The sequence below is a fragment of the Cheilinus undulatus genome, linkage group 6 (assembly GCF_018320785.1).
Source record: "Cheilinus undulatus linkage group 6, ASM1832078v1, whole genome shotgun sequence".
In the NCBI taxonomy this organism is placed as follows: Eukaryota; Metazoa; Chordata; class Actinopteri; order Labriformes; family Labridae; genus Cheilinus; species Cheilinus undulatus.
This window is the reverse complement of record NC_054870.1, coordinates 1,026,127-1,037,676: the sequence shown is the minus strand read 5'-3', so window position 1 is coordinate 1,037,676 and position 11,550 is coordinate 1,026,127. Positions and strand designations below refer to the sequence as shown.

General features: G+C 41.2%; 1 protein-coding gene across 9 annotated transcripts in view; it reads right to left on the bottom strand.

Annotated features, from left to right (window-relative positions):
- Window positions 1–10,837, bottom strand: part of birc6 (baculoviral IAP repeat containing 6) — a 195,757-nt gene extending 184,920 nt beyond the window's left edge. For all 9 annotated transcript variants that reach the window (XM_041789459.1, XM_041789462.1, XM_041789463.1 and 6 more), the window contains exon 1: window positions 10,427–10,837. In XM_041789459.1, the coding sequence (XP_041645393.1) occupies window positions 10,427–10,637 (211 nt within the window). In that variant the 5' untranslated portion in view covers window positions 10,638–10,837. The remainder of the gene's footprint in view (window positions 1–10,426) is intronic.
- Window positions 10,838–11,550: the final 713 nt, after the last annotated feature.

The following is an 11,550-nucleotide window of genomic DNA, read 5'->3' as shown; positions in this document are numbered from 1 at the left end:
TTATCATCATGGGAAAAGTAGCCATTTATTGCAAGAAGATAAATTAGTTGAAATACTGCTAAACATTTAAATTTACCCAATTTGGCAGTAAAACAGGGTAAAACAATAGGTATCAATGCATGGCCATGGCCAGACACCTACTCCCGACCCACTGGAAACTGCTTCGCAACCCTCTTTTGGGTCCTGACCCACCAGTTGAGAACCACCGCTCTAGAACACACAGACTGGCTGATTGAATTATCATACAGAAAAACTTTTATAAGTCAGAGTATCCCACACCGTTATCCAGTCTTTTCGAATTACATGGAGGCCAAAGAGTCACATTTTTCAGACAGAAACTTTCACTCTGTGACAGACTTTCATCTGTAGGGTTACCGTGGAGAGGTGAGTGCAGTAAAAAAGTCGAGAAAAGTCATACACAAAGAATATTGGGTCATATTATTCTGTTTATATGGGTAAACATATTCAAATTACAGATTATAAAACAAATATTTTCACCATCCTCACATTATGTCAGTCATTTCAATTATCTTTTTGGTTTATTTTTCCTTTATAAATCCCACAGTATACAGTAGACTGGACAGTATAGAAAGCAATATGCCAAACTTCCACCTAATTTTAAAAGCAGGCCTGGATATGAGCAGGTCACACAGGCAAGGTTGGATGAGGCTACAACAATGCTAGAGATGGTTCTCTCCTGATGGTGACAGGCTCTCTAACTTCAGAATGAAAGCCTCTGCACAGAGGAACTCGACGGGGAGTTGTTGTCATGCTGGTCATGGCTGTTCACTTTCAGTGAAGTCAGTCGGTAAATTGAGCTCATACTGAAGCTGTTTGGAAGGATAGCAAAAAAAACATGTATTCTATCAAGAAAAGCTTTTAATGTAGTCAGACGCTCTTCTTAAGAAAGGAAGTGGTTTAGTTCTGAGAAAACTGCCGCTATAGCTACATCGATGCTGACCTCTTATAGCTGCCATTGTTTACAGACTTTGGGGCTCTTTGAAATCTGTTTGATTTTTTGCCAAATTCCATTTTAGTTTTTACCAGATTCCGTTTTCCTGTTTTAATCTTTCCATTTTTTACTTTTAAACTAATTTTATAATCAAAGAGTGTCCTATTCATGTAAATTAATAAAATCTCCATTAATTAAATAGAAATAATCTAAGATTTAGGTCATTTATTGAATTTGCTGACAGGCCAGGGTTGACCCGAGAGCCATAGTTTGGACAACCTTGATATAAACATATAACCTGGCATGCCAGATGTATTTGTTTCATACATCAGACCGTGATTTCAATATGGAGACCGCCATGGATTGGCTTCAAGAACTGGCTAAGTCCGCCTATTGTAAGCAGACAGATGACATCACACAGGCTTTGTCCAATTCTCTCTACAGTCTATGGGTAAACCCTGTTACCTAAACTCTCACAATACTTTACAGTCCATGCAGTGTGATGGTGGATTGTTTAACTCCTAACTGTCTCCTCCTCTTCTCTCTACATGCTGTCTGTGTGCCTCATATCTAACCTGGATGTTAAACGCAGACAAGTACTGGCTCATTATCAAAACAACAGGACCTGCAATATAACTGAAGGAAGATGTGCTTTATTTTATGAAAGGAACTCTAAGCAGAAGTCAGAGCGGAGGCTGAACACTCTGTCATTTCTCCAGCTGTACACTCACGGTGGCGGTCAGTGCTAAATTAGCAAATGATAACAGAAACAGGGGAATAAAAATGAGTTTGGGGAATCCGTGACATTCCACGTTCATTAGTAGATTCCATTATCCGCATTCATGGAATTATTGCAATTCCATGAATGCGGAAATCTTTGGGCCCTACACTTTGTTTGTCCCTCATTCTATTCAAACGATGCTGAAAGGTCTGTTCATTCCCTGACAAGGAACAACATTTCAGCTTGAACCTTTGCTGCATGGGTCCGCCTGATGGCAGAAATGGAACCAGGCCAGCCCAAGTGCTTTGCAAAGTTACAACAGTTCAGTAAGCCTGACCCTTCTGAGTATAAAACTATTGTTTCACTTTCATGTTCACGTTCAAACAGAAAGCTTACATGGGAGTTATCCACAGGGAAGTACAATATCCCTGATGTGCTGATATTTCCAAGCTACTTACAGCAGAAACCAAAGGGTAAAACATTTTTTAAACAACATCGTCTCTCCTTCACTAAAAATGACTTGTTGCCTGACTGTGACATTTTCATATTCTTGAAAAAGACATAAAACAGGACAGTGTTTCACTCTAAAGTAAATTATAAATACATTCTTTTATTAACGTAGGCGTGAACTGATTTTAAAAAAAGAAATTTTTAGACTGTATGTACATTATAAGCAATGTGCATTTTAACAGTTACAGTAAAACCAAGTTTCTTCTGCTTTCTTTAGAACAATAGAGACAGCACTCTGCCACCCTGCTGACGGACAGTAAGCAACACAGAACACCCTGACTGTGACCATGACTTATGGACTTTAGACCTTAAATTTAAATTGATTCCCTAATGAAACTACATCTTTTCAGGGGATTTTCCCAAGGACAGTCCTGAAAAGGTGCTTGAAATAACACAAAAAATACACATTAGTCTCTAATGCAAGAAATAAAACTCGCTACCCAACGCACTGACCCAAAACTTCAGTCCTTCAAGGAAAAAAAAAGAAAAAATATCCTGGGGTAGGTCTGTAGATTCAAAATGTGTGTCCAGTAAGGCTGGACAATTCATCAAAATTTAAATCACTATATGTCTGACTGCAATTTACAAATCCTAGAAAATGCAATATTCCTTTAATCTGAAAAGTGCTCAAAATATCATTGTAATACATTTAAGGCAGAAAGTATGTTGGCATGATTCTTCACACTTCATGCATCCATTCAAATGTGTTTTTTTCTAGAATTATTTGAAAAAAACAACCTACTTTTTAAAAAATGATGAAGATGAACCACAATAATTCCTTTCAATACAACATTTCATATCAGATTTGCAATAAGTTAAAATAATTGTGGCATGACATTCTCTCAAAATTGTGCAGCTCTAGTTAATATAAACCAAATATTGTGTTTGTTGTGATGAAAAAGAATTTTTTGCTTGTTTGTTGAGAAATACATAAGATGAGAAACATAAGATGAGACTAGAGTACCATATTTTCTGGACTATAAGTCGCTCTTTTTTTCATAGTTTGGCTGGTCCTGCGACTTACAGACAGGTGTGACTTAGATATCAAAATATATATAATTGAACACGTTTTTAATGTTAACTCATACTGACATGCACAAGGAGTAAACATTACCGCCTACAGCTGCGAGAGGGCGCCCTAGGCTTGTGACAACTATATGCTATACGCTCCTGAACCACTGAAAAAATCAACGAAAACGGTAATCGAGCAGCAGAAAGAAAGTCTGGAGTGAGAAACTTGTGAGGGACTGGCAAAAAGCAGAGGTTACTCTTACTGCAATGAAGAAAACAAAGAAAGCTAATCGCAGGCTGAAAGCAAGATGGCCAGAGCTGGAGGAACGAGTCCACAGATGGGTGCTTGAACAACGTGCTGCCAGGAGAGGCTTGTCAACGGTGCAGTTACGTCTCCACGCCCTGGTAGTTGCCAAGGAGAGGAATATAAATGACTTTGTAGGCGGGCCTTCTTGGTGTTACCGCTTCACGCAACGCAACCGCCTCTCTATCAGAGCACGGACAACGGTGTGTCAGTTTCTAAATAAATGCGACTTCTGTCCAAATAAAGAGACTGAGAGGGCTGGATCTGCAGCAGGTCTGTCTGTGTGAGCTGATGACAGTTTAGTGCCTAAAGCCTGATTTATGTTTCTGCGTTGCCTCCGTGGCGTAGGTATGCCGTCGACATGACGCCGTCGTTGACCATTCTAAGTACTGCATCAAGGGAACACGTTGCTCTGCAATTCACCGCCATGACACTAGGGGGGTATGGTTGTGTGTGTGTGTGTGTGTGTGTGTGTGGTTTCAGAGTGGTCACATCTGAGCGGCTGTATCACTTTCTGCTGAACTGGACAACGTCTGTTTTTAATGAAAGAGTGGATGCTTGGGTGTGTGATTACAACCAGTAGTTGATATTATATGTTGTTTGCACAGAAGCACAAACCAGAGGTTGCGCTGGAGAGAGAGAGAGAGAGTGTGTGTGTGTGTGTGTGTGTGTGTGTGTGTGTGTGTGTGGGGGGGGGGGGGTGAGAGCGAGAGAGAGGAGGGCCGGGTGGGGGGGGGCGAGCAAGAGAGAATAAAGCAACAGGTGCTGATCTGAACCATCATTCACCATCTCTGTTATATTTCCTTGGTTGATATCCACATGATAAATGAGCAAACTTTGGTGTTTAAAGTGAGGTTTCAGTGGTGAGCAAGCAAGGTGGAAGCGGCGGGAACTGTTTTGAATCATCAGTCACCTTGGACACATTCGAAATTTTGCATAAAATTGAACCTGTTACGAAAAAAACGGGAAATAAAACGACAATTTCGGCATCAGTGTGCAGACATGATTAGAACAACATTAAACAGGCTCACTGTGCAAAGGCCTCTGCATGCCGACCTGTGCACTGAAACACCTGCAGCAGCCTCTCTGTGCGCTGTCAGCATGGAGACCGACGCACTTTCATTAATCCATGATGTGGAGGTCAGTGAGAGAGCCCACTGGCTACAAGATTTTAACAGATTAATTAACCTCCTTGATAGTCCATGTGTGCAAAATGGAAAAGGTGCATCCGTCTGCGTGTGTGAGCTGAAATGCAGGCGCATCCTCATCATTCCAGCCTCTCAAAATGACGGACAGCCTTCAAAATTGTCTGTCATCCTTCAAAAAAATCCGTCAATGACAGAGAACATTCGGTTAACACGACCTCTGCAAACGTAACTGATGATGTAGCATTGCGATATGTGCGCCAATAACAGGAAGAAAGACCAGAAAAAGCGACTGCTGGAAATGGCATTTTTGGGCAGACCAATCACAGCCCTTGCAGTCCGCGTCACCACAACGCATAGTTAGGATTTTTGGAGGTGCACGTCAGGCTACGGCGTAGGGGTCCGCGTCGACGCAGAGGCCTATGCATAGCTACACTGTCGACGCGATGCAGAAGCATAAATCAGGCTTAAATGCACTCATACTTAAACAAACCTGAACCAAACCGTTTATTTTCCAGCCATGAATGAAACAGGAGTTTAGTTTACAGTGGAGGAGGGCTAAAACGATTCCTCAGGTAATTCAAGTCCCTCGATTAAAAAAAACCCTCATGGAAGATGATCTGCCTGGAGGATTCCCTTAAACCAGCCTGTATCCATACACGCCCATGGTTAAAGCATGGACACCGCGCTGTGTGTAGCATGACGGCGCTGTGTTGTACGAGGGCCGTTATTATTGTGGCACAATGCATTTACTTTCACTGATGCCAAAATTTCACATGCTCTAAGAATAATGTAAAGCATGGACATCATGAAGGAGAAGGGAAGATGATGCAGCGATGTTCAAAGACCCCTTTACCTCGTATTTTATGCACTGAATGTCTGCGGCGTTATGGCAGTTACAGTGCAGAGTTGTGATTCCAACTTTTTTTTATGTGAAAGTTTTCCACAGAGATTAAAATGACAGGTTGTTCTACACACATCTCTGAGTTAATGCACTGCCTCTAGGACCAAATGATATGAGACAGTGGTCAGTTTGTGTCTGCAACCTGCAGAGGATTCTAGAAACATCACCGTTTGACCCTCGAGTTCTACAGAGCAGAGACAGGCTTCATGATTTTAGTCCTGTTTTAGGGCTTTCTGCCCATCTGTCTCTCTCCCTTCCACACCTACATGTTATATATTTGAAATTCAGCGCTGTCAGGTCTTGGTCATAGCATGTGTTAGAAACGCTTCGGCCTCCTGAAGCATTAAAGAAGACTGTTGATTAAAAAATGACACCAATTAGGGCTGCAGTAATCGAGTACTCTATCAATTCGTCTTCCAACTGAGTACTCTAATAAGAAATACTGCTTTTTCTTCTTGATCAGTCACTTTTGCTCTTTTTAAGAGAAGTAGTAGTAGACAAATGAGAAAAGAAGCTAGGCCCCTTAAACGAAGGTTCTCTAAAGAAAATAGATTTTACAAAGTGCAATGAAGTTCTGATGGCAGGTTAGGACAGGAAGTGAAATAATGACATTAGATTATGCCATATTTGAGGTTTAGAGCTCCTCTCCCAGGAAATGTTTGGTGCCAACACTTTATTTCTTCTATTGTAGTTTATTTCTATTCTCCAGTTTGTCATTAAAGTAAAGGGACACTGGATCATTTTAACATCCTCTACTTTATGCATGAGTGTAATATTTCACATTATAGTGAGAATAAAGCTCCATCATTCACACAGAGGTCTGATGATGGCTGAAAGCTGAACCTTTAGATTACAGGAATATGGTCCAAAGGGGGTTCACTTTGAATTTTTGCACATTTTTGTTTGTGAGTTCATCCTCCACAATAATCTGACCTTTAAGACCATCCGCTGACCTGGAGAACACATTTAAAGGGATAAAGCTGCTTCTATGACCTGTTGAATTCTGACTGTATGATCATGAACTTTGACCTATTTAGTCTCAGTCTGTCTGTGGCCACAGTGTTTCTGTTTAACTGGTGTCAATTCATTATCAATACAAGTCTAATTAAATGATTCGGGATGCTGAAACTTAAAAAAAAAAAAAAAAACACACTGTAATCAAGACATCAGTACGCTGAAATTAAATAATTTAAAGAGAGAGAGAGGGAAAGCACCAAAACAAGACTCGAATCTTGAAGCCTGACGAGGTTCTATGAAACCATCGGGTCAATTGGAGTCTGCAGACACAAACTGAGCGCTGTCTCACACCAGCGAGTCACGCAGGCAGCGCGTAAACTCAGAGATCTGCGGAGGTTCGCCCGTGCAGGCGTAGCGCCAGATCTGCCATGAAGCCACAGCCAGTGGATGAGGAAAAAAGCAGAATGAGTGCCTGTAAACATCACTGCATCAACTAAAAATAAGTGCACTGTGCCACACAAATAGCCGTCCGTGTGAAACACAGCATGGTGTGAAACACTCGAGGCAGACTTTTTAGAATCGAATCATTTGGATAAATCGAGCAATCGCTTCAGCCCTTAACCAATCAAATAAATTCACCTTAATGCCTGAGACAGAGAGAGCAAACAGGTCCAAGTTCATCATCACACAGTCAGGATTCAACAGGTCATAGGAGCAACTTCCCACCATTGAATGTGTTCTCCAGGTCAGGAGAGGGTGTTACAAATTCAGATTTTTATCGTGGATCAACTCACAAACAAAAAATGTGGTTGAAAAAAAAAAAGAAAGTAAACCTCCTTTGAAAAAAAGATCATATAGGCTATCTGTAAGAGAACAGCTTTCACTGGTATCATTAGAATAAGTGCCTTTTACAAAAATAAATATCATAAAATAAACTACAACATAAGAAATAAAGTGTTAGCAGCCAAACTTTCCAGGTAGCGGATCTCCAAATATAGTTACAACAAAATTAAGATAACTATTTATTTTCCTTTTGAATTGAAAACCAAGTTTTATGTCATCAGGACTGAAATGCAAATGTTTGAATGTACTTTTGTCAGAAAGCCTGTATCATGGGCTATAATAGCTATTTAGAATAAACAAGTTGTAGTTCATTTAAGAGCCATACCTTTCTTCTCACTTGTCTAGTATTTTTGTTCCTGAATATTGCAAAAGTGATTAATTTCACCAATACTGAACATGAAATATTTTTATTAGAGCACTCGATTAATCGATAGGAGAATCAATAGAATACTTGATTACAAAAAGAATTGTTTACAGCAACCCTACAGTGGAGACCGACCGCTCACATTCAGACAAACAGAAAGTCAGAGCTCTGGGAGCCGAGGAGGGAAGGACAGCACTCGCTACTGCCAGGCCTGAAATGTAGATATGATCGCTCTTCTGATTTATTTTCAGGGTAAAAGCTCTAGCTACCTGCATTTTCATGTAATGCCTTTATTCTGAAGTCGTTTCCAGGACAGGTATTCAGTAAACACATTCAGCTGCAGGACTGTTGAGCTCTTTGGAGTCTCGGCTAAACTTGCTCAGTGATTAATAGTAATTATCACCGCCTCACATTCATGAGCATTGGAATGATGTTGGAACAAGGTGACTATCTTATCTCAAACCTGATGTTGCATTTCGTAGTGTTACGTCAAAAATGATTTTTCTCTGATTTAAACAAATGCTAGGGTATGTGTTGTAAAAATAAATGTCACTAACACCTGCACAGGTATGATTCAGTGATTAGAAACCAAGGATACTAGTATTTCTGATGTATACAGGGATATGAATAACCATGTTTCTCTGTAAACACAGTCACCCAAATATGATCAGTTTTCACAGCTGTTGCATTTCTCATCCCTTTTACTTCTTAATGTTACCTACAGTAGCATAAAGTTACTCATATGAGACATTTCCAACCTTCAGACTTTTAAACACAATGCAAACTGACAGTTCAATCTACGACTACTTAAGAAAGTATCCTTTTATAATACAGGCGCCTACATTCAACAGCCCAATAAAAAAAACTAAAGAGGGATCTCTGGTGGGGTCAGTACCATAAATGAATAAAATGTGTTTTTATTATGGCATGCATTGCTACCTTCTAAATCACGAAGGTGACAGTGAGGGCTACTCTACAAAGACCGGCATCTGCATGATGTAAGACTGAAACAAATGGTGACTGTAGCCCCCTCTCTAAAGATCAATCACAACCACTGTGTTCATGTATTTCAGATGTAAACATGGCAGAGAACAGTGGTCAGGGTTGCATGGTCTCAGGTGAGCACAAGGTGTAGTCTGAGAAAATCACTGAAGTAAAACTTTAATGATTTACACTTGAGTAATACTTTCACTTCTACTTAGGTAAATTTTAACCCAAGTTACTGCACTTTTACTTGAGTAATATAGTCTGGTACCTTTTGCACCTCTGCCAATGATGTGGCATGAACAGATATCAGTTTCCAACATTGGTGTGTTATGTCCAATCAATCAGTGCCGGAATTTGCTGCATGTTGCTGCTGAATCAAACAATAATCTTTCTGTAGGGCAGAAAAGTGGATCTGCTGGACAAACTCTAATCTGTTTGCTGGTTTTATGTGAGAGAAAATGTCGACATACTATAAGGGTTACATTAAAAAAGTTTCTAAAAAGCACTTAAAAGAACAACATTGTTATCAACATAGGTATCAGCTTAACTAATATTTGAAATGTTGATATCAGCCCCAGCTCTTACAATTGTTGCATTTCTATTTCATAAAACATCTTAAGAACATTACTAACTGTAGCATAAAATTACTCATCTGAAACATTTACAAACTTTAGATCTTTGAGTATTTAAGAAAGCATCTTTTTTACTAGTGTCTACACTGAACAGCCCACAAACAAAACTAGAGAGGGGTCTCTGCTGGGATCAGTGTCTTACATGCAGATGTCTTTCTTATGATGGTGTTACTGTCTTGTAAATAATGAAGGCTACTCCTTAAACACTGACATCCATCTGCATCTGTAGATGTAAACAAACGGGGACTGCACACAGCTCTTTAAAGCAGCATCACACCCACCGGTACATGCATTTCAGATGTAAACACAGCAGAGAGCCATGTTCAGGGCTGCAGGTCTCTAGTCTGGGAAAATCGCTGAAGTACATCTTAGTGTCCTGTCAGCACACTGTGACAGAATACAACACCAACAAGTCAAGCGTTTGCTTCACCCTGGTCTTAGACCAGTTAGACCCCAGATACACCAGTTCCGCCAGCTGAACTCATCAGGACAGTTTCCTTGGAGCGTTGGACCAAATGCCCCTCAATGGCTGACGGTGCGCACTGTAGGCTGAGAAGTTCAGCAGCTAGAGAACCGCAAGCTAGCTTACCGGATCATAACGTAGCTGAAACTAATACACCATTATAGCTCTGAGTCTAACAGCTACTGATAGCTTGGGTGCTCTGTGGTGACAAATCTGAGCTGTCTATCCAGCGGCATATCGTGACTGACCACTCGAGTGTCACAAACTGACAGGGAAGGGTGCCCGGCTAACTAGCGCTGAGCTAAGTTAACTAGCTAGCTACTAGCTAGCCTGGTAGATATGTCGTGTTGGATATGTGGGAAACAGTGGCAGATTTGGCGTTCAGTAGGCATTAATGCTGCTTTACATTTCATTCACAATGATCTGGGTCCGCTTGGGTACGCGTTAAACACTAAAGGAGTCATGTTCGCTAAGTAACACCATCAGGCCTAGAGATAACTGGCTAGGACAGCTAACGTTAGCAGGCTGGGTAAGCTCATCCGTGTCGTGTTCGGAGTCTGTTGACAATCCGAGGCTGGCTTGTCAAAGCTGAAACCGTCGGTGTCAGGGCCAGTGAGGGGCTCCGGGGCTTACCGTGCAGCGCCGAAGCCTGGAGAATGGCCCCTGAAGTGCCGTCGATGACTTTGATGCTGCCGCGGCTGGTGACGGCCAGGATAGCGTTGAGGGCCGGGTGGTAGGAGAGGCTCCGCAGGCCCTCCTCGTCACAACGCAGGCAACCGTCTCTCAGTACAATCCAGTCTGAGGAGGTGGACGAGCCGGAGGCCGGCGAGGCCGCGGCCGCCATCTTTCCTTATTTTCACCCCTTCCTTCCCTTCTGAGGTTTGTAAAGATCCGACAATAGACGTAATACTGCTAAATTTAAAAGACTAACTCCGAACTGTCTCTCCCTGCCACTGCTGACTCCCTCTGCGGCTTCTTCTCCTCCGCCCGTTACCGCAACAGCGGCTATTCACCATCAGCGCTGAGAACTCCGGGCTCCGCTCTCATCAGTTGGACGCTAGGTGAACGGCGCTAGCGTATCTCCGTGTGCACTACCGCGAGAACAGCGACGGTGAACGAGAACAACGGATGGACAAAATGTTAGAAACACCAAAAATAACGATTCTGCAACAAAAATACCCAGGAGCGGAAATCGACCAACTACCATCTCTTTTCATAATTTCTGATGATTGAACTTCCTGAGAGGCTGGCAGGGCACTGGCTTTAGGCTGTCCTGCTACATAGACAGGAACTGTGCTGTTAGACTTTTAGGTAGATGTCCAGAATTTACATTTAAACTGAAAATGAAACTTATTTCGAATATGTAAAAGAGAGAGCAATGTGTGGTTATATAAATAAATAAAAATGAAGAAGACGGTGCAATGTAAGAGTGCCAAATACAAGTCTTTACATATCATAAAAGGAGTGGCATTCTTGTTGAAAATCCCTCATTTTCTCCATATTTCACTGATCATCAGTTATCCAGCTTCCTTACTGATAAAACCAGAAACGTTTGTTCATTATCATATTAATGACACAGTCAAACATATGTCATTTGTGTTCATGTTTGCACATGCATTTACTGAAAACAGAACTCCTAATTTACAACTAAATAGACCATCAGAATGATCAGTTCACGGCTAATTTCTCAACCTTTATCAAATATACATGTTCACACTTTTACAAATTTAAATGCAAAATAAAAATATTGAATATGT